Below are 22344 nucleotides of genomic sequence, written 5' to 3'. Positions count from 1 at the left end.
CCTGTGAAGGGGAAGGAAGGAAAGGCAGTTCGAGCAACCCAGAGGATCAGGCTGATAAAGCTGAAAAGTTTCTGTTACACTTTTACCACCTCTTTGAATGAGAGGGGTATATGATGCTAATGCTATTTCATTAGAATCTGATGTAGGAAGACAAAATCTTTGCTGCATGCAAATGGTCTCATATCCAGTGCCCTTCATTAACTAGATCAGGTTCCAGATGCAAAGAAATGATGACACCAAGGAACTCTGCTCCTGCTGCATGCACTGAGTGTGCTCTTTGCCTTGCTGGCACTTAGCACATTGTACAAATACTTACCTTGCCCTTTTTCTTCTGTATGAAAAGAGACAAAATTAAAAAGGGTTTGATCAGATTATGCAGAGCTGATGGCAAAGTTGTATTATTTTTATCTCTCCCTTTCTCATATTAATCTTTCCCATTCCTATATTCATACAAATTTTACCATTTCCTATGTTCACACAGCTTTCAAATCACCAAAAATGAGGGAACAGGCACTCACCAAGGAATGGCATACTGAAGGACAGACATTGCAAAAACCATAGCAAAACCATGTCCCATCTCATCTGGGGCTTTGTCTACTTGAATAAAATCTCTACTCTACCTTGAACCTCTCAGTGCAGTGGAGATTGAATTTCTGTGCCCGTAGATCAGTGATATCTGAAGTGGCAATTAAATTTTGGTCTGACCAAATCAGAAAATAGTATATACAAAGAAAGTGTCAATAAAAGTATCTTGATGTGAAAAAACATGGGAATTTGTGATAAAGGAGCTGTCATGTGGCTGCAAATGGTTTCCTGCTGTAGGTTTCCCTAGATGTGATGCTCCTCCTTTCCCTACCCCTATTCATACAGAAAAGAGGACCAGGACAGTACTTACCAATGGACGCTCCGCCTCAATCATGTTTTCAACCTCCCTAGTAGAAAGCAGAAAGTAAATAAATCAGGAAAGTGACTGTTCCCAATGTTGCTGGTTTTTGTAGGTGGTTTGTAAGCAACCACTTGAACTTTCTGAACAGCCAGTGGTGTGGGCTGGCTTCAAGCATTACAGCTCCAGGCTCTAGGTGTAGCTTTTTCCCAGTTTAAGCTGAACATCCCAAGTACCATTTCCAGGAGGGCTGCTGCCTTATTTACTCCTGTAAAGAGCCTTGATTACAGTGAACTGGAAGTAAAACAGAAGTTTTTTGGTCTTAGTAAATGGCTAATGGTTTGTTTACAAAGGACATCCTGCAAGTAGTAAGCTTCTCCAAAGACAATTCAAAGCAGGTTCTTGTTAGACTATAGGGGAAGCTTGGGGAAATGAGTTTGCAGCTTGGAGTTTCTAATGAGGTTAAGAATATAAAAAGCAGGGTGCAGCAAACTGGTAACATGACTTTAGCAAACTAGCGAGCTGACCTCCGCCTACATGACCAGATAAATGGATCTGCAACTTACTCTGAAAGACTTCTTTTCTCTGAGAAGACCCTCAGGATGAATTCTCCCTCCTGGTGGGGTTCGTATGTAGATGGGATGATGACGTACTCACTGGGAGGTAACCGGAAGCGCTCAGAGATTTCTCGCATATTTATGTATGTCTTACTCCTTGCTTTGGAGGCATTGTAGAGGAAAAAATCCTTCTGCAGGTGGTGCTTAGTACCATGCATCTGCAGAACAAATGAGTCAATTTGTCTTCAAGGAAGCCTTGCCCATTCCCCAGATGGCTTGCCATGTGGGCAGTACATGGCTTCGACAGGAAACAAAGGAAGCAGCAGCTTAGCGAGCAGGGAGCTGATGAGTGGTGATACCTGGAGGCAGATACCAAGTCTATCACCTAAAAGTTGCTACTGACTGAGTCAAGTTGGCTTCTGAGGGCTGCTCCACGGCCCACCTGCAGAGTGTGTGGCTGACTTCTGCTGTGTAGACATTTTTATTTGACTGTTTTGTTGGATGCTGAGTTGTGTGTAACTGAAGTTCAGCTACTTTCCTCGGAGGGTGGTATGGCAAGGAATGGTGTATGCAAACTTTTATATGCAGAGTGGTGAAGTGAAGGTGCTTTCTACTGGAAGCATGTCCTTTTCTGGACAAAACATGAATTCTGTATCTGCTAAATGAACATGACAATCAAACATGGCATTGGTTCAAATATGAAAATTAAGTTCAAGAATTGTGGGCTAAGAACACTTGCAGGATATTTTCTGCAGATATAATCATCTGTAAGATAGTCAGTAAAGAAAACATTCAGACTGTCATTTTCATGTTTTCCAGGTAACAGAGCATTCAGTTGAGCTTGTTAGCAAAACTTGTAATGCCAATTATTCAGCTACTGTCAGGCTCATAAAAAATGTAGTCTGTGTACTTTTAATAAGCTTTCTTCAATGGCTGAAAATACCATTACTTCTCTAAAGAAATTCTACGACTATAGAGAAAACATTGTGACTGCAGAATATAGGATATTGGCTTTATTTTTAAGAGGAAATGGAAATGGTTTAGGGTGGTTCTGCATGAAGTGCAGAGGCAAAGTGCTTGCTGGCACTGCTTCCTGCAGCCCAGGCTCACTGACTGTGCAAGCAATGGCCAGGTCTCTACAGAGTAGAAAAGAAGGACTGAGGAAGAGGTGCAAGTGAAAATGGGGTGCAAGTGAGAAAGAACTAAAAATTACTCACAAAATGTTATTGATAAACACTCAAAGCAGAAAGGTTAGCAGTTTCACTGCTGTTATATCCCTGAAAACGAACTTGACTGGGCAGTCTTCTGCTGACTTACAGATAGGCACTACAGTAACACTAGCTGTGAATATACACCAGGGTGTCAATCTGTCTCCGTTCTGCACATACCTCTTTGGGTACCTTAGGGAGAAACAAAGAAAAGAAACAGTCAGAGCTGCTGGGTGAGTACTCTTGTTTATAGATCATACAGAAGGGCATTCACATAGATTTCTGGGGACATAGACAGTAATCAAAATGCCCCTAGTTAGATAAGAAATTTCCCACTTCCATTTTAGGATTCTTGGAGTCTACATGAGATCAGTTAAGATCTGAACTAAATATGTTTGTGCAAGGGACAAACCGACTTTTTTGTCAGGTAAACAGTAGGGACAGGTTAATTGCTATGTATGCATCTTGGATATCTGTTTCCTTTTTTGCACTCTTCTGCCAAAAAAATGTTTAGTTTCAGAAAGGACAAAAGGAAGATTGAAGAACATATGGGAAAGATATGTTAAAATCTGGCATTAGGTCACTGTAAGAGCCTATAAAGTATGTTACTTAATAGATGGGGTAAACCCTGAGGTTACTATGGTACAAACAGTTACAAAGACTTGAATTTCCTTCCTTACTTCCAGGTTTTCCCTGACTTCCTTGCAAAGCAAAAATTGCAATTCTTGTAATCAGCCCGAATGATTCAGTGACTCTTGGTAAATTCATACTGTCAGAATTTGTGACCACAGTGCAACCAACAGAGCTGGTACCTCATAGATGGCAAAGCCAATGGTATACAGGCTGGCTCCCAGCTTGCGCTCTTTCCTCCTGTTTTTCTGCATCAGTGCGACAAGGAAGCTGCAGATAACCTCTTCATCCTCAGGATCATCATCTTCCTCCAGGAGCTTCAAGCGATACTGGGGATTGGTCCAAAATGTATCTGTGAAATCCCACCAACAACCCAAAGAAAATAAGTAAAGCTTCAGTTTTCTAATGATCCTCACAATCAAATAGAACTTTTAAGTTTCCTGCCTGTGGCTCCTGAGGGAAAGGTTAAAAATGGGCTAAAACATGGATGGGTTTTTTTACATGTTATGGCTTTTACTTAATTCTAACAAAACTGCAAAACAAAGGAGGATATATGAAGAACTGTCATCTGATAAACTTCCAAAGCCCCTAAAATTATCACTAATCCACTACAGTGGATTTCCCAAGTGAAATCTGTTAGAGTGAAATTTATCTCTTTTACTTGGGTCACTGTGAAGTGTTGGAACAATGATTTATCTTCGTCAGGGCTGCCTTTTGGGCTCTTAGGATGTTCTGTTGCAACATAGCGACTGAAGATTTCCAGCTAACAGTTGCATGCCTTGTCCACTGAGGAAGCAAGGCTTTTCCTGTGGCTGAGCACTGATCAGGCTGTGATATGACTTAGCCTTTAGGATCTAACGTAGTCCTCATCAAAGAGGCCGTATCTCTCAAAACCCTTTTCTCACCTGGATAATTGCGGCAACCTCCAGCTGAGCAGCCTCTCACCCAGCGCCCTTCGTTGACGGATACAGTCCAGGTTTGGAATTTATCCACTTCCAGGGTGTCTGGTGTGAGGTTACAGATCTCAAGCTTTGTGAAGTGCCTCATGAAATCTTGAAATGGCATCCTGTAGGAATTGAGGGGAAATTGAACCCAAATGGATTTACATGGTGGGCAGTTGTCCGAAAGACCCACCTGGAGGAGGGTGACCAACAGTACTGTCAGTAATCAAACAAGTTTGCAGTGGGAGTGCCATGTTTTCCAAATGCTTTTGGTCTGCTGGTAGGTCAATTAACACAGGTATAGCTCCAAACTCAGGGAAACTGAGCTGAGAGGGTGGTATGTGGGAAGGGTGATAGAGGGTTTGTGGAAGTGTAGCATAATTACACTGTGTTGGTTGCATTGAATAATCTCTGGTGAGAAAATGAGGGAAGCACAGAGCAGGGCTTATTGGAAATATGAAGGGGATCACTGCAATGGTTTTAGCAGATTTGTAGTACTGCAATGTGATTCATTTCTCCTAGATAAGCATAGGTATTTGACTGATATTCTCACCAGAACTCCCCATCCTCCATGACCTTGTGCTGCAGGCGGATCTTCTCTGCTTCGTTAACAGAGTTCCACTCCTCTGACCTTCAAAGGAGTAAACAAGTTAAGTTGTGATTTGCAATACAACTTTCATTAAAATTTCTACACTTTACTGTAAACATCATAGAGGGGAAGGGCAAGAGTCACCTTGCTACATCCATATAGACTTTTAAATTGTGAGCTTTGCAATCATTTGTTCTCAATGCAACCCTCCTCTTCACATGCCCTAATAAAAAGAACAATTGTCCTATTTCTCTCTGCCTTCTCTTCAGACTTCCCCTTAACAGTTCTCAAATATTTGCTGAACTGTGTTAATTTTATTTAGCTTGTATAGCTTGTAGGAAAAGGTGTTTCAGACTATCATTACTGAGGCAGCTATTGAAATTCCTTTAGTAAAACACACTGACACCTTGCTTCATTCAGTTCTTTCATAACTTGAAAGATTTTTCTACTGTCACATCTTGTTTTGAAAATGGACATTACAGAACTTGATAGACAGTAAAATCAGATTTAATGTGTCATTATACTGGGCTCTCTCTTCATTTCCATTTCTTAAAGCCCCTCTTAACACCTTGTTTAGGTACCCTTTTTTTCAGCTTCAGCTAAGCACTCAACTAAAATCGACTTCCAAGTGCATGTGTCAAAATGACAACAAAAAAAATTCAGACACCTCATCATTGAATGTTAGGGTCATGCACAAGCTGCATAAGGGCAAATAAAGCTGCAACTTTTTTTTCAAACCACATGAAGCTCCTTTTTACTCACTTGTCACTCCAAGGCCCGTTCCATTCCACCTGTCCCCAGGGGTTTCTCAGCCGTACCAGACGTAATTTTTCCCCTTTAAATACTGTCTATTTGAAAAAGAATGCAACAAGAATAGACTGAGAGGCTCAAAAGAAATATTCTGCCTTTCAGATTGCTTACACCAGCTTCTCCAGTGATGGTGCTTTCCAGGGCTATAGCCCAGCCTGACCTGCTTGGGGTGAGTGCAGGAAGACTGTAAGATCAGGAGGTAGCTGGCTGTGACCACCTTTGCCCAAGCGGTGGAATATCCATTTCCCCAGAAAGCAAAGACTTAGATAGGTTTGTTTCTCCACAAGGCATTCACTTATTTGAATATAAATTTTGTTTCCTTCTCTCATAATTTGTTTTGCTTTTTACCCCTCTCATAGCTTAGCTGACATGCACAGTGCTAGGCCAGTGTAGATTACAGCTCCCCACAGCTGGAGGAAAGGGACTGTACATACCTCTTCCACAGCTGTCACAGAGTAGGCATGACCTTTGACGAGCCCGCAAGACATCCGGGTTTCATACTGCATTGGCACTATGGTCTGTTAGACACAAGATAAAAACTTGTGGGAGTCATGCAAAGCTCAGTTGGCTGCTCTCAGGCAGATATTGCCACCCAGGGCTTTTGGAGGGAGGATGACACTGTTCAGGTGACAGGACTTTTTGCCTTGTTCTCCTCTCTGTGTTTGTCAAGGTGGTCAAGCTTAGTGCCCATAGAATTCATGTTGTTGGTTAGAAAGGAATGAAGCATGAACTAAAAATGGAAGAAGTTAATACTGATTTGAAAGGACATTTTATGGCTTATTTCCCTTTTCTGTAGACTGTTGCTTTTTGCACTCAGAACATGGTAGTATATAGCATGCTTAATCAAAGTAATTAGATTTTCCTATTAGTAGGACTATTCAGCCTTTTCTAGGATAGTATGTTCTTGTATAGCTCAGTAAGGTTATTACATATGAACTGGAAACATCAGAGCAAATCAACATCTAGAATACTTTCATCATTACACGTGGCTGTCTTATCACAATGGCATTTAAACACCCTATTTAATACACTATTGCTACTAACTGACACTATGTTTTTACTTAATCTCCTGTGGAAGTGGACATTTTATTCCATAATTTTTAAAATCCTCATGATTGAATTTTTTTCCATCTGCCATTCAGGAAGGGCATAGCAATGTGTTGCTCAGGTGTAAATACATTTGTTGTCTTAGTAATCAACTTTTGGTGTGTCTGATAGATTTTTACTTGCAAATCTCAGAATGCTGGTTATCTGGGAGATAAAGAATTGAGAGCAGGATGGCAGATGCACACAGGTTGCTGTACTTGTAGGAGAGATCACTGGCATCAGCTGGAGGGGAAGGCCCTACTACACACACGTGGACCATGTGCAAAACATCCCCTCCTCTGTTATGTCTGTTGCTGGGACATGATTGCAAGGCCCTGCCAGTAACTCTGCCACCTCTTCTTTACATATCTGATGGCATGAGAAAGGCAGGGCTGGAAACAGAGGAAGAATTAGTAAGGTCACACAGATACATTCTCAGCTTGCACAAGGAGGATCTCATCCAAATATTTCCTGGCTGTTGCAATTATTTTCCATTATTTCACTTCTGCTCCTGGTTTTTGCTTTCCCTTGATCCTATTTTCATACTTTTTATGCCTATAGCCTCAATTCTATTTCCTTTTTTCTTAATTTCTACTCATGTTGTTGCCATCATTACTTGTCAGAACCCCTTTCTCTTCTTTCTGTTTGAGAACATTAGCTTCTGATGTCCTGGATCACTTCTCAAAGAGCAGGCTTTATCTGCCTTTTTCCATCAATAATCATGATTTTTTTTCTGGTGGTGGTTTGGGAATATGTAATAACCAGCAGCACAACAGCTTCTGGGGCGGCAAATATAGAAAGAGTTTTGCAATCTTCTTTCAGTAGGCAGTCACTGGGGAGGAAGTTCTCCCCCCAGACATGGGTGGTTTGGACAGCCATGCTTGCAAAACAAGACAGTTGTACTGGGCTTTCCTGAAGAATTGCAGAATTTCAGTTTTTTAGGAAGAACTAAATATGAATGTGAAAAGAGGAAAAATCAGCTATTTCAGCTGTAAATGCAGAAGAAAGTTTGCACAACCAAAAATTTTAGGTGATGTAATTGTGGAGGATTTTTGTTTGATTTCCACTAATAATTTTCTTTTTCTGGAAATTATAAGTCTGTGCCATGAGCCAACAGCCCTTTGCCTCAGTATCAATGAAGCCCTTTAATATCAGTCATTGTGTTTGAAAGCACTGAAGTCTTTTAGCACATATGTCAAACACATTTCTTTAGTGTTGGGACAATTCTGTGAAGCCAAACAAGGTTTTAAAAACATAGGTTATAAGTTTCTCTAACAGTTTGTAAATAAAAGCACTGTGAAGTCAACTGCTCAGGAGACATACGAACCCAGGCTGGCCTCTCATCCGTCCCCTGGTAGTTTGCAGTAGAATGAGTCATCTGTGCATTTTCTAGATTCTTCACCATGCGAGCAATGAGTTCCCCAATGTCGCTCCTAGGAGCTGATCCATAGGAAAAGCCCAGGTTATCCTGGCACAGAGAATGGGAGAAAAGTATCATGCAGTACGATGAGGCAGGGAGAGAGAAGAGAAAGGGTAGAAGAAAGATGAGTTGTAAAAGACAGCCTAGATTACTTCTCTTCTTTCTCATAATGTCCATAGTTATCTAGAGTGGTCAACAGCAGCATTTTTTCTCCCACCTTCACTGCAACATCACATTCCATAAAGTATTAATTTTTTAACTTTTAAATTTATCACAATAAATCAAGACAATCTGAGGCCACGTTGGCAATAAAAGGTTAATTTCCTAAGTATTTGCACACTTAGCATCTTTAACATGAGGATTTATGTCTTAACAGAGTTGCAGCACTCCCATACTAATCTCATTTCCCTCGGTGAGGGTACTGAGGGGGCAAGGGGTGCTGGTTTTGCTAGTACCCCTTCTCTCCACTTCCATGTTCTGCTTCTGTTTATTTCCCTTTTGGCACTCACTATTTGCTAATGGTCTTTAATGGGGATTACTCCATCTCCTAGAAAAGGATGTTTTCTCTGTGGCCTAAACCAAGCAGTTCCAAAGGTGGCATATATTTGGTTATGAATGGAGAGGTCCCTCTCCTCTGCCACTTCCTATGGCTTATCTGCAAAATTCATATGGACTCACATCAATGGAGCTGGCCATGAGGGATCCTCTGTCAATGGCATGTTTCATGATTTTATAGATATCTTTAGGGGCATCCTTTATCTCGTAGAACTCAGTGACTCCTCCAGTGAAGTCCTCCATGGCTTCGGTGGTGTTGCCTCCCTTCAAAGCTTCATATGACCCGTGGAGTCTTAGAAAGAGAAAAGAAAAAGATTTTCTTTTACACAGATAGAGATACCTCCCTATATATTTATATCTATCTTGTGTAAACACACATCATATAAAAACCCCCAAACCATCTGCTTGGAAACTCACAAGTTAAAAGTTTTAAAACATGCCACCTGCACAGATAGGTTAAAAAAAAGGTATACTGAAAATCAAATGTAGATTTTTGAATGAGTAGCAAAACTTCCTAGAAATTATGCTTTAGCCCATCCCCAGTTCTGAGGCATGAGAAGCTGTGGGAAAAGGCATTGGTACATTCAGAGCCCCTCTATGTGCTTGTTGTAAATATTGTGTGCAGTGGTTTAACCACCTCCCCAGCCTGAGCCTTGAGAGGGAGCCCATCACAGTCCCACATTTTGTTTTACTTTGCATAGGCCTTTTCCAGGAGGGCACTCCAGAATTCGTTGCGCTGGGAGGATTTGGTAAAGACCAGCTGGTTGTTGTACGTGGGTAAGCAGTCATCGATGACAACGTCCACCCAGTCTCCATAGCGCCAGAACTGAATAAAGGCAAACAGAAAAACACTCTGGATTGACCTGGTGCAGGAAGGGGGAGCCTGGCTGAAAAGTCAGGCTGAGAGAAGGGAAACGTGGAGCTCAACTGCTTTGTAATGTGGCCAAAACTAATGGGAGGGAGGCAGCTGTACTGAATTCCCCTGGGCAATGTGTACAGGACAGTGAGAGGTCCCTTAAAAGAATCAAGGGAAATGTGGAAAGCAGTCAACCTTTTCTGAATAAGAAGTTCTTTGATAACTTGTTTTGACAGACCAGCTGTTTGTAGGCCTAAAAATAGATGCTTTTGCCAACTACCCATGTGTCTTTGCTGGCTCTAGTGCTGCATCTGAGCAGTGAGGCAAGACTGGACACCTGTTCCTATTCCTTATGCACAGAACACAGCAATCTGGAAATGCTTCCTTGGTGGGTTAATGCTCCCTAATTACTTGTATGGGCTGGCCCTTCTGTGACTGCCCTAATGGAAGTATTTGGCGTGAGGCAATTCAATCCCTTTTCACCCTGCTATCACTCATGCTTCCAAAGAGAGAAGCTAGAGGAAAGAGTGTGCCAAGAGGAGCTAAGCTCTGTTTTGGGTAAATACATCTGCTTACCACTAGGCAGAGGGACTCACCTGGAAGTGAAAGATGCCAGCATAGTTTTGTATAAAGGACTGGTCATGAGGTATGACTCTACAGAGTAGTTTTTTATTCAGTGTCAGGCAAGCAATGGCAGCCAGAAACCAGCAGTTACCTGTAAATGAGCAGAAGCAGCAGACAAAATGAAGGGACAGAGCAACTAGAATCAAAGGGAAAAACTGAGATACTGCAAAATGACTTGTTAATTCTCAGTAGAGCATGATTCTCCATGTGTTCTGCAGCACTTTACCTACTTGCGCTCTAGAAATGCTCATGGCATTGTTCATGGCTGGGTACACACATGTTACACAGATGATGTTCCCTGTAATTTAGAAAAAGCCTAAAATCTGATGAGCACTGTTACGCTTGTTAAGATTTCCCTGTCTCATGTGGATGCCTGTCTGACTTCCTGCATTAATTTTTCCTTTCAAGCTTAGGACAGAGACCAGCTGAGAGATAAATCTCTTGCAGGTAGAGCTCCCTACCACTGAGATTCAGACTCTCATTTTCTGCTCTGAAGATGATTGTCCCAGTCATCACTCTATGGGGGCTTTTTCCTGCTATTTTCTTCTATTTGAAGTGTCTGCACTGTTGTGCACTCTGTCGTAAACACTGTTCCCTTTAACACTTTTCAGTTCCCCCTTCAGAATCTTGTACAGTTGGCTGCCTCTGTGGGAGCTCTGGTAGAGTGGTTTTCTCCCATAGTACTTCTGTGTTCAGCAGAGGGGGACTCTACCCTAAACTAAAACCTAGCTGCTATTGTAAGAGAGGCTCTAGGGTAAGCTTGCCTGGGTAGTGTGCAATAGAGGAGTGAGATAATTATATGAGATAGTGAAAACTTAACCTGATTGCAGGGAGTTGTAAAAGAAATTTATGAATCTGGTAGAGTGATAAGACATACAGAAATAAAAAAGGTGCATATATTTTGGAAAGCCAACTCTATACATATAGCAGTACTATATGGTAACTCTTCTAAGTTATCTATTTCCCCTTATAAAGGATGGGGGTCCACTTTGACCAGGAGTTTTCTAAACTATCCAATATTCTGCAGATGTCAAAAAAGTAAACAATGCTATGAGTAGTTAGGGAAGGAATGGAAGACAAAAAAGAGAACATATTATGCATGTAAGTTCATTTGCATCCACACCTTGGTATCTGTGAAGTTCTGGTCACCTCAAAAAGAAAGGCAGTTTTAATTAAATTTAAAAAAGAAAAAGTACTAGGAAGGTGATGAGGACACATTCGGGTGTGTTAGCTTAGGAAAACACAGGAGGAGTTATAAAACGATGAAAGACATGAGAAAGCTGAGTGGGGAAGGACTTTACAAAGCAGTGCAGGTGAGCACTGCATGGATGGCTTCTGTAGAGGCATGACTTGTACTTAAGTAGTGCCTCTATATAACAAAGTATCTTTGAGCATCTGAGCTTAAAGTATTCAATATAGTGGTTGTTCTTGAGTACAATGCACATTTAGCTAACGGCCTTTAGAAACTCCTATACAAAAATGACAGGACTAAATACCTGAAAAGACACAACAGTAACTGATTAGATTTTTCTCTCAGTCAAATAACTCCTCTTTATGTTTTATTCTTGTCTTAACTGTTTTTGTCCCTCCTCAAAGTCCAAAAGAAAGGCCAAATATTGTTTTGAAACACACTCATGACATTAGTTAATGAAAAGCAAAATACACTGCAAAGCATCTTTCACTGAAAGTTCTTGCCTAGATTGCTACTAAGCAGATATCAATGATTTTCTATAGAGAGAAGGAATCCGTAGATGTGTAGTGGTACACTGAGACAGGGGATTTCAATTATCATTGTGGAAGAAAAAGAAAATTTACTGAGAGCTAAACCGTGTTGCAGACTTCTAGAAGTACAGAGCTGATGTAAGAATTTCATACCTAATTCTCCTTGGCAGATATCTGTTCTGTTGGCTCCACCAATAATAAACCGTGGATTCTCACAGATTTCCTGCAAAATAGAAACAGATGGATGAGCAGGAAAAGCAGGCATTATGATGCCTCTTTAGCACAGAAATAAAGGCAGTTTTAGAATGTTTTCCTGTAGGATAGCTTGTGGATATCAAAACCTCTCACACAGTTTTCATCTGCAGAGTTTCACTATGAAAATGTTTTGGAATCTGGATGTTCCAGGCTTCAGTCAGAGTTTTCTTCATGTACCTACAGGGTCTATTAACTACCCTGGGGGGCTCCCTCTGTACAGGGTGCAAACACATTAAAATTAGAATAGGGAAAAATATTTTTTCTTCACAGTAATGAAAAAAAACAAAACACTGGAGGAGACAGGAGAGCAGGTAGCTGAAAAAAATATCAGGGGACTAGAATAAATACTTTTAAAATGACTGCAGGTTTATGGTGTCCAATTTGCAGTAACTAATATGCTGGGGCATTAAAAGGGTTGAAAAATGCATTTTGTCAGGAATGAACCCCTGTAGTACTCCTTAAAATTTTCCCGGGATCAGATGTAATTACCAGAAATAACTAGTTGCTAGTTAAGAGATTTTATTCTTTTTCTTATGTTGAAGTATTTAATTGACAATGCTGCATTAAAAAAAGGCCAAAGATATCATCTGTCTCTGAGGACAGGTAAGTCTTTTTTTTGTCCTGCACGTAGCAAAACGTATTGGATTTGTCAGTATTTATACTAGGACAGAATGGGTACAAGATGCTGTACAGGCATAAATAATTATGAAATTTCTGTAGGGAGGGAAGGACTATGTAGGAACTATGAGCAAATGAGGTGGGACTATTGCAAGGTTACAAAGCCCTTTCCTATATAGGACAAAGAACTGTGGAGTATAGGAAAACCAAGGGAAACCTGTCCTACAGAGAAAAAAAAGCCCCTGCTTTATCCCATCTCTCATTCAAATACCTGGTATGGGGAAGAATAAAAAGACACAACTTTTGGCCCCATCTCTTATGAGGGTAAGGACAGAAAGCTATTGCAAGCTGAGAACCACTGCCCTGAGCAGCTGCAAATGGGGAAGAAGACAAAGTATAGTCCAAGAACTGAATCTGCTGAAAGACGTTGGGACTAGAGTGGGAAGGAGAAGGAAGAAACAACTGACAATTGCTTGTGTGGCAGCACAGGCAGCTGATGCTACTTCTGCAGTCTAAAGCTTTTTACTTGTGTCATCAGGGTAGCCCCGGCTTTTCCCAGACTCATGTTTCAGGTTTAGTAATTTCCCTTGGCTTAAGCCCACTTTTTTTCTCCTTCACAGTAATCAGCTTTGATGTAAATATTTGGATTAGTCATATAGCCAGATAGAGAGACCAACTTCCACGTCACTTTATTCTCCTCAAGGGAGAGAATGTAGGGATTGTCCCATTATTTTGGGCCTTGGTCAGCTGTCCTGGGCTCCAGTTCTGTCAAGGCAGCTGTTTGAGATGCCTTCATGCTTTTCTCCACCCACTTACTTTGTTGAAAATATTCTTCCTCACATTGCTGTGGTGCTCTGCTGAAAACCAACTGTGAGATGCCAGGTTTTTGGTTTGTATTTTTTCCAACTCTATTGTATTTTGGCTTGATCCTGCTCCTTTTGTTCTGAAATACAGTATGCTGTGTTTTAGTTGAAAGTAGTTAGATGGTGCCTATGTGTTTCCAAATATTAAATGTACGGCGACGATTGTTACTCAGGGCCATTTGTTGCATCTTGGGGTCATTTGTTTTGTAGGATGGTTGGTAAAGGAATGCAAAGGAGGGAATCAGGCATCTGTCATTTGGGCTGGTTTAATTACGATAGAAATGCTTTTGTTTCATTTCTTTATGGTGGCCAGATGTGTTTAGTACACTGTGAGTATGATTTTAATATTGTATTTCTCTAGTTGATGTCCAGCTGTGCTAGCTGTGCTGAGTATAGTTGAAGCTGCAGAGAAAGGTTCCAAGGTCTTTCAGGGCTGAAGTACTCAGTCAGCAAAGCAAGACAAACTGGTGTCTAAGATGCAGGTGGCAGGTCTGTCCTTCCAGTCTTCCTGGCTGAGCAAGGGATTGCTCTTCATCATTTAGGTCAAGGTATCACAGAGAATCCCAACAGGCTGCACTTCACTGACGCAATGATTCATTTAAAAGAGTCCCCTTTGATCTGAGTGCCTCAGACTGCCTTAGTCTTATCCAAAGGACCTTTGTGTTGCACTGGGTTGATTCAGTTCAGACTGAAATTTCATTACAAAGAGTCAAAGTTACAGCAAGGAAAACAAAGAATCTCAGGAAAAACCAATTAGTGGTGCATGCTGCTTTCTGGGCAGTTGGAAGGGAGCACTGGAAAATGCAAAGGCAGCATGCAACTAAAAATGGCATTTGACCTTTGTTATATTTTCATTAGATTTTCTTCTGTGTCGGGAAAATATCTGCCAGGCATACTGTTGCAGCAAAAGGCATTCATTCCTTCAAAATATGCTGTTAATAAACTCTGGCATTTTAAGTAAATTCCCTGAACTGATCCTACCAAATAGAGGAAGCCTGCCTAAGACAATTTGTAGCCTCGTTCTTCTTTCTTGATCTCTTGTGGTCTAGACCATGCTATTAAAGGGCTGTGCTACACAATTCAAGGCAGAACTCAATGTTGTCAGACACCAAGCTGGTTTTAGAGCTTCTGAGTCAGATTACCCTTCTCTGAAAGTCCTGCCTTGGTGGCACTAAATGCCATCTTTGCTTGTAGTGCTACCTGCACAGGCCCCATTTTGTGATTAATAAATGCAAACAGCTTCACATGTGTGCAGTGAATCAGTCAGCAGATTTGACTGATTAATTTTCATTCTAAGCAAAATCCAGTGGTTTGTTGACTTAATTTTATTTGTATTCATTATGAAAAGAAAGCTCCTCCTGGTGATTTTCTTGGCTGCAGAGAGGATCACCATTAGGAAGCCATTGAATGTGGCGGTTAATGCTGTGACCTAGCTGTGAGCATTTGAAAGCACGGTGTCATGGCAGAGCCTTCCTATCAACACCTAGTGTCATTAGATCCAAACAGGACTGCAGCATGACTTCTCAATACTCTGCATTATGTTATAATACAGACTTTTTCTCAGCTCTCAAAGATTGGTAACTTCCTCCCTGCTCTCAGCTGTGAGAAATTTCCACAGGCAGCATAGTTGTGGGAGGCTGAGGCCCTTAAGAAAACTGAGCACAGCCCGTCACTGAGCTGGATATAACCTGGTGCAGGTGAGAACAGTTCTATTTCCCCTCTATGTACCTAAACCATGCTCAGGCATACTCTGAGCAGAAATACTGCAGAGATGGATCTTCCAGTCTTTACTCAGGGAAACTTTCAAGGTTGTCACTTGGCTTTTGCCTGGATTGAGTATTAGGAGGTCTTCTCTGTGCATTCATGTCGTGGCATGGCAGTCACTAGCCGTGTAGAATTACAGAGGCCTTCTCACCACCCTCATGCCCAGGCTCACAGCTGCTCTGCATGGCAGCTGCCCTTCTGTCAGTGACAGACAAGACCAGCCCTCATGCACTTGTTGCCCTTGCAGCAGCAGAGGCCAATCATTTTGGGAGGTGGGAGAGAAATACCTGACCTCTGGGTAGCACTGACTGCAAAGAGAACAGTCTGTAAGGCCAGATGCATGAGAGCAAGGGGTAGCTCTGGGGCTGGGATGCTGGACAGCTCTCCCCACTCTACTAATTGCAGAAGCACTGAGGAAAAGGTCAAGTCACAGCACAGACATTGCCAGGGAAAGCAGAGAGGGCCCAGGTCCCCACAGCCCACGAGTGGGACAGGGAGTTGCTTACGTTGGGCTCAGTGGGCATCTCAGCTCATTTTTATTCAACTATTGACCCAAATTTCAAAGTTATTGAAATTACCACTTTATAAGCTAGTTTCTTCCTTTGCAAAAAAAAAAAAAAAAAAGCCATTACAATTTAGTAAGAATAGAAGTTGTCCATATCTTTACAGACTATTACAAAACATGACCTGTGCAGTTGAGACTTTACATGTGGTGCTTCACTGATTACTTTCATCTCCTAGGAAAATACTCTTTAGCCTGCTATTACTACTTTATATTCATTTGACTTTATGAAGTTCTGTGAACGTGTTTATTGTGGCTATTTGTGTGTACATATTATGAGACAAGTCCTCCTACCAAGTGCTATGTAACCTACAGTTTCAAAGCCTGGGGTCAGTCAGAGATCAGCACCAATAGATACAGGTCTTTTGCATCAGCTCCCAGGAGCAGTCTCACTTTGTGTTTGTGGTATGAATGACAAGATGGGGACATATTATAAAAGGAGAAAATGTTACAGATAAGTGAGTCTCTCTTCTTTGGGCACCTACTGGGTACAGCAGTGACATGAATTATAGAGTTTGTTTTAAAACAGCCACACTTGCTACAGAAGGCACAGGCATCTCTACAAATCAGGCCTGGTGTGTCCCCGGCAGGGACAGCTGTCTCTGTCAGGGTCAGGACTGACTGGAGGCATGATCTCACAGCATGACAGTACTCAACAGGCGCAGACTACAGCTTTCTGGATTTCCTGCCTCTGCTCTACTTGCAGCTGGCACCACAGATATGTCAGGTGAACACTTGTGTCAAAAGAACATCGATAGCTTTCGTTTTGATGTTTAGGTTGTGTTTTAAGTCTTAAACAGTCCCCAGCTTGTTTCTTTTTCATGAATAATAAGTACAGAGCTTCCAAGCTTACTTGCTGATGAGTGACTTAAAGAAATGTCTTTGGGATAAAGACCCCCATGTCTGAACCTTCCCAGTGACAAAGGCTTGATCTATGCATGCACAGTTAATATTAGACAAGTCTGAAGTTACATTGTGCAGTTTTGTTTTGTTTTGATGCTTTCTGATATGCATACTTGCAGTCTGTCTGCTCTAGGGTGCTGGCAGTCATGCACTGTACTGTTGTATCACTTCCCTCTCTAGAAATAGGGAAAATCACATCCCTTTAAGATGAGTGACTTGTGGCTGCATTTAACTCATTCACACACATTTCCAGGAGCTGATGCAGCCATTGTGATGATAAAGAAATAACAGGGCACACATGCACAGGGCATAGCAGATGGGGGACTCATTTTGATCTCTGCATATTGCTCACGTTGTTGTGATGGCAGCATGCAGCCTTCCTCCCCAGCTGTAACAACCACCCACAAGTGTTCCTGGTCTTTTGCTATTTAGTTACAGTTCTAATCAGTTTTATCTATTACCACTGACTTTGCCATTGAGGCACAGATTTGGGTGTAGGGGAAGAATGGCAAATCCAGAAGAGGTGGCCAAAAACTGCCAGGGAGAGGGAGTTGTGGAAGCTCCTCAGGACCCTCACTATCAGACAGGAGCTGGCATGGGCCAAGGTAGTGTCCCAGCGGCTGCCTGGCTGGAGGGAGGCAGCTGCCCAGCAGATATGACAGGAAGAGAGTATAACTCCTCCTGTGGTAGAACAAGGAATCAACTGGGAATTGAAGAATTAGTCCTCTGTCTGTGAGAGAGACAGGCAAAAAAAAAAAAGAAGAAAAAGAAAAGGAAGGCTGCCTGGAGAATACCCACAGAATAGGAAAAATGAATGGAACTAGTAGCCAAAAGTGAGTCTTCATAGTGATTAGAACACCCACATTCATGTTAAGTGGGTAAAATGCTAACCAACAATACAAGTTGGATAAGCAATGCTGGGAACAACTAAATAAAAGCATGGTTTAGATCATAACTTGTCCTTTCACACATTAGGAAAACAGCAGAATGCTAAAATAAAGTTGTAAGTGAAACAAGGTAGTATTAAAAAAAATTAAGCCTCAGTAAACCCAGTAGCTTCTTGCAGAATGAGGAGAGTGTTTCTTTGGAAGCCACATGAGAAAATCCCAGGCAAACCGTGCAAGAAGAAAATTAAATTCCCTATGTCTCTTTCTACCTATTTCATTCCATCTCTTTTTTTTGTTGTTGTTTCATTCCGGTTTATTGTATTTTAGTCATTATATTCACATTCTCTGAGCTTTCACAGCCCTAGCTAGTTATCTTCCAGGAGAGCTCTAAGGAAATATATCTCCAGTTTATTCTGCCTGCCTTCCCCAACACACATTTTTGAGCTTGCAAAAATGTAAGCTCAGGGTGGTTACTTCAATGTATAGAAAAAAGCACTCAGCAAACATGTTACTTACATGTGGTCTTTTCCATTCGAACTTGACAGGGCTTTTCTGGCTATAGAAGAGGGAGGACTCATTCGGTGGGAAATCAGGATCTTCATAGAGAATGTTCTTCTCCAGGCACTTCTTGTGAAGCTCTTCATAGGTCTTCTCCTTTACGCTGATAATGGGCTGGTTGCGACTTATAATGGCAGAATAAATCCCCCCTGTGCCCCCACCTGCCCCTTCAGTTGTAGTGCTAATAGTAGGGCTGGGAACTGACCCAGCAGCCGTTTGCTGAGCCACCGCTGCATTTATGGCGGACGGCATGGGAATCAGGCATAAAGCAAATGCTGAAAGAAAGCAGGATCTTGCAAACTGGAAGGAAATTTCAGAAAAGAGGAAGTTGCTATGTAAACCGTCTTTTCAATCTGTTGAAAGTCTTCTAGTCAAATTTGCAAGCCAGAAAATTCCATGTGGCTTTCCATCCTCTTAATGGATAGTAGTTTGTCATAAGAAACTGGGATTTATTCCTTGATGTGGGACAAGATGATCTGTTGGCCAAGTCCTGTGTCTGACTTGTAGTATCTATAGCATGCCTGTGTGCCTGCCCTGTGCGTGTAAGTGTCCAGAAGGGACAAGCTTTAACCCGTGAAATCTAAAAATAACTACAGGCGAAGAGAGAGGGAAAATGAGAGGGAGGGGGTTAGTGAGACGGTGTCAAACTTCTGTGCAGCTTGTGCTGAGGCCAAGCAAGTTCCTGGGACAGGTTTTGTGTGTAGGCCGACTCCTAGTGGAAGCAGTTCATATTTTTCTTAACTAGATAACAGTGAAACTGGAAGCGACACACCTGCTGGCTTTGGAACGTTATTTATGAGGTACTGCCAGGCAATAATCTCGTCCTGCCACTTGTAAAGGAATTGTTGTACTCTACTTGTTTCTACCCTTTGCTGTGGAAAAGATATAGAAACATATTTACTACTAGAGAGGATTATCAAAAGACACACTCCTAATGGTGAAAAAGGTAGTAATTTGATGCTACTGAGGTCAGGTCAATACCTGCCCGCTGGGTTTAGTTCCTCTAGAAAGCAGCTTGGCAGCACTAAAACTCACCTGATAGTAGCTACCTCCCATATAAAAGGCATCCTTTTGTGTAAGGGCAGAAAAGTTTATAAGGGGCCTAGTGTGAAAACTGGGCTGTTCTCTGTGTGTTACGATGTACCAAAGTTACAGGAGCCATCTGACTCTGCAATGCAAGTAGTATGATGCAAGGGCCTTTCACTGCACAGCTTCAGCAAAGATGCTCATTTTGCAGCCTGTGCATATGTTCTTTCTTTCATATTCTCCCTTTCTGACCAATATAACAGTACATCTGTTTATTCTCATATACAGAGCTCTGTTTCCAGAAGAATTGTCAGTGGGAGAGATCTGACATTTGACAAACTCCTTGTGGGCTGCTGGGGAGGATAAAGTGAATGATTAGCAGTGGGTTTTGTTTGGTTTTTTTTCTGTTGGGATGGTCAGCAAGTGTCAGGGTATGACCTGCTGCTACTGCTATAGCTAACAGTTCGGACAGTGACTGCATGTGGAATGGCAGGTGGACATGCACTTCTCAATTCTAAGCCAATGTTGCTCTTTAGGTATGTTCAGGAGTTACACCTGTTCAAAATACAATTTCTCCTTTTCTTATTTGTTACTGGACAGGTGGTTTTGTTATGGAGTCCTTTTTTTTGTAAGAAACAGTAGTTTCTTACAGAGTAAAAATGAACTAATCTTTAGTAAACTAATCTACGATGTTAATATTGCTAGTTAATTTTAATGAAGTTTTCTCTCGAGTTGTTTTCACTAATTTATTTCAATTATTTCTTTTGTAAAGATATACTAAAAATTTATTTCTTCAATTATGGCATAAATACGTGGATAAGTACGTGAGTTACTACAAATAGCAATATAAATCATATTCTTTGACATTTATTTCCTCAGATCTAAAGACATGACTGCTATGATTTTGAGCAACTCATTCCTAATCAAATCCATAGAAGTTATGCACTTCATACCACTGAAAATTTGACCCATGACTACTTACTATGGTGCAGATATCATACTGAGGGCCAGAGTATAAAAGCTAGTCATTTTAGCATTCACTTTAACCAGATACCCCTGGAAGAATACTCAGTAGTGATTCTCAACAGCAGAAAGAAAGTTGGAAGGAATAAGGATTGTAACTCACTTCATTTTTACTTTATTTCACTTTCCAACTTGAGAAAGAGCAGTTAAAATATTTCATTAAAATGCCCCAGACAATAATTATATCCTGTCAGAAGCACCGCTATGCTTAAACATATTCAGAAATCATCAATTAAAGCTTAGAAGCTGATAGAAAAATAGTGTCTGTCTCTCTTTTCACAGACACAAAAGATGTTTTTGCTACTGTTCTACCTGGATTAACTCAGCTGCATTAAAAGCACAACAGTATTTATGTTGCCAGTTCCTGGAGCGGAGGCTCACATGGTCTCCTAGGAGGTGCTGACAAACAGCTCTTCAGAATGAAAAAGAAAGACCTTAAGGGTCTGGTGGGGAGCAAGCTGCACTTGAGTCATCAAGAGCGGAACACTCAGTTTGCTCTCACATTTGCTATTCCCAGAAATCTGTCCTGCAGAGGACAAACAGCAGCAGGTGCGAATGACTGACTAAGCACAGGGAACTTAGTAATGTTATGTTGGCAAAAATCGCGACTATCCCTTTCTGTTTCCTATGAGTTAATTTACCAATGTTTTTAGAAAATAGCCCTTTATCTTACTAAAAGAAATTAAGTAAACTATGTCCTTTTATATTCAGAAACTCGACTGATGGCATGTTCAGTTTTGACTCAAAGCAGACTGGTTTTAAAATAACGTAGTTTACAAATGTAGCAAATGGAAAGGGCAAACAAACTGTAGAGCAATGGCAGCCCGTGAAAAGGGATGCCTAGTATGGAAAGGCCTGAGGGAATGGGCAGGATGTAGTGGATGTGGGACTCAGGATGTCTCCTAGTTTTGCAAGGGAAGCAAGCATCGGGACAAACCAGTTCTGTTTGCAGAGATGGTGTGAAAAGGAAGCAAGGGAACATTAGGCTGGCGTTGTAACAGAATGGGAGAAAAGCCCAGAAGTGGGATGGCTAAATGTAGAATTAATCCCATTATTATTAAACTGCTCCATAAATGCCAAGCTCAAATCTCAGCCAGATACTAAAAACTGATCAAGACAGTACTAAAACATGTGTAATGGGAGCTAAACCTTGGCAGGAGCTGGAAGATATGGAGGAGTATAGCTGCTTCCCTGGGCTGGCTTTGATCAATGACACTCAATCATCAATGCCAATTCTTTCCTAATAAAAGACTTTTTTTAAGTAGTACTTGCAGATAGAGGGGAGCAATAACATGTAAAATGTTTCCGTGTGAGTATAGCTGCTATCCTGAGCCAGTACTGCAGTTAATGTGGACCTGTGCCTTTTCGAAATCCAAGTTTCAAAGCCAGCTGTGGGACAGCCTTCTGCACTGCCATGTCACTGTCTTCTACTACTGCACAACTGACTGGCACAACCTACTCAAACCTTACCTCCAGTGACTGAACTGTTCAGCGAGCCTGTTGTTCGCTTTCCAGTACAGACCAGCTCATTTTGTGTTGTCATAAGGACTGGAAAAGGGAAGTGTCTGTAATGACACAGGGTGGCTCCTTCTGTGTTTGTTTTCACAAGGCAGCTTGCAGGAAGAACTCTGGTGATAACCTCTGCATCTGGCATATCTACTGATGCTGCTTGTCAAACTGGCCCAGATCTCTTCTCAAGCACTCCAGTCTCTGAATAATAGGATTTCCAAATACTTACATTAAGCCCTGTGCCAATGAGCCCCAATTTCACCCCCTCAATTCATGATTTTTTAGTGCAAGTGAAGGCAGAACTGAAACTTACTGCCTAACTAAAGCTAGCCTGAAGCAAATGGTATTTAGCTTATTTCCCCAAAGATACAATCCTAGTGATATTGCTTTTGCTGAATAGAAGAGCTACCCAAGTTTAAATTAGTGCTTTAAAAGAAAAATTGTAGGAAATGTTAGTTTGGGGAGTGTCAGTGGAAAAAATATTTGTTGACTTGA

At 41.5% G+C, this 22344-nt stretch overlaps 1 protein-coding gene across 1 annotated transcript in view; it reads right to left on the bottom strand.

Moving 5' to 3' along the window:
• Positions 1-18841, bottom strand: part of CAPN3 (calpain 3) — a 28216-nt gene extending 9375 nt beyond the window's left edge. The window contains exons 1-15 of the mRNA XM_018082289.1: positions 18250-18841; positions 12035-12104; positions 10132-10250; positions 9372-9505; positions 8803-8971; positions 8032-8172; positions 6053-6136; positions 5571-5656; positions 4773-4850; positions 4184-4344; positions 3461-3630; positions 2829-2840; positions 1450-1658; positions 896-932; positions 317-331 (exon numbers count right to left, since the gene is read on the bottom strand). Coding sequence (XP_017937778.1) covers positions 317-331; positions 896-932; positions 1450-1658; positions 2829-2840; positions 3461-3630; positions 4184-4344; positions 4773-4850; positions 5571-5656; positions 6053-6136; positions 8032-8172; positions 8803-8971; positions 9372-9505; positions 10132-10250; positions 12035-12104; positions 18250-18543 — 1779 coding nt within the window. The 5' untranslated portion in view covers positions 18544-18841. The remainder of the gene's footprint in view (positions 1-316; positions 332-895; positions 933-1449; positions 1659-2828; positions 2841-3460; positions 3631-4183; positions 4345-4772; positions 4851-5570; positions 5657-6052; positions 6137-8031; positions 8173-8802; positions 8972-9371; positions 9506-10131; positions 10251-12034; positions 12105-18249) is intronic.
• Positions 18842-22344: the final 3503 nt, after the last annotated feature.

This window comes from Manacus vitellinus, unplaced genomic scaffold (genome assembly GCF_001715985.3).
Source record: "Manacus vitellinus isolate BGI_N305 unplaced genomic scaffold, ASM171598v3 scaffold_6_pilon, whole genome shotgun sequence".
NCBI lineage: Eukaryota > Metazoa > Chordata > Aves > Passeriformes > Pipridae > Manacus > Manacus vitellinus.
This window is presented reverse-complemented; position numbering and strand designations above follow the sequence as displayed.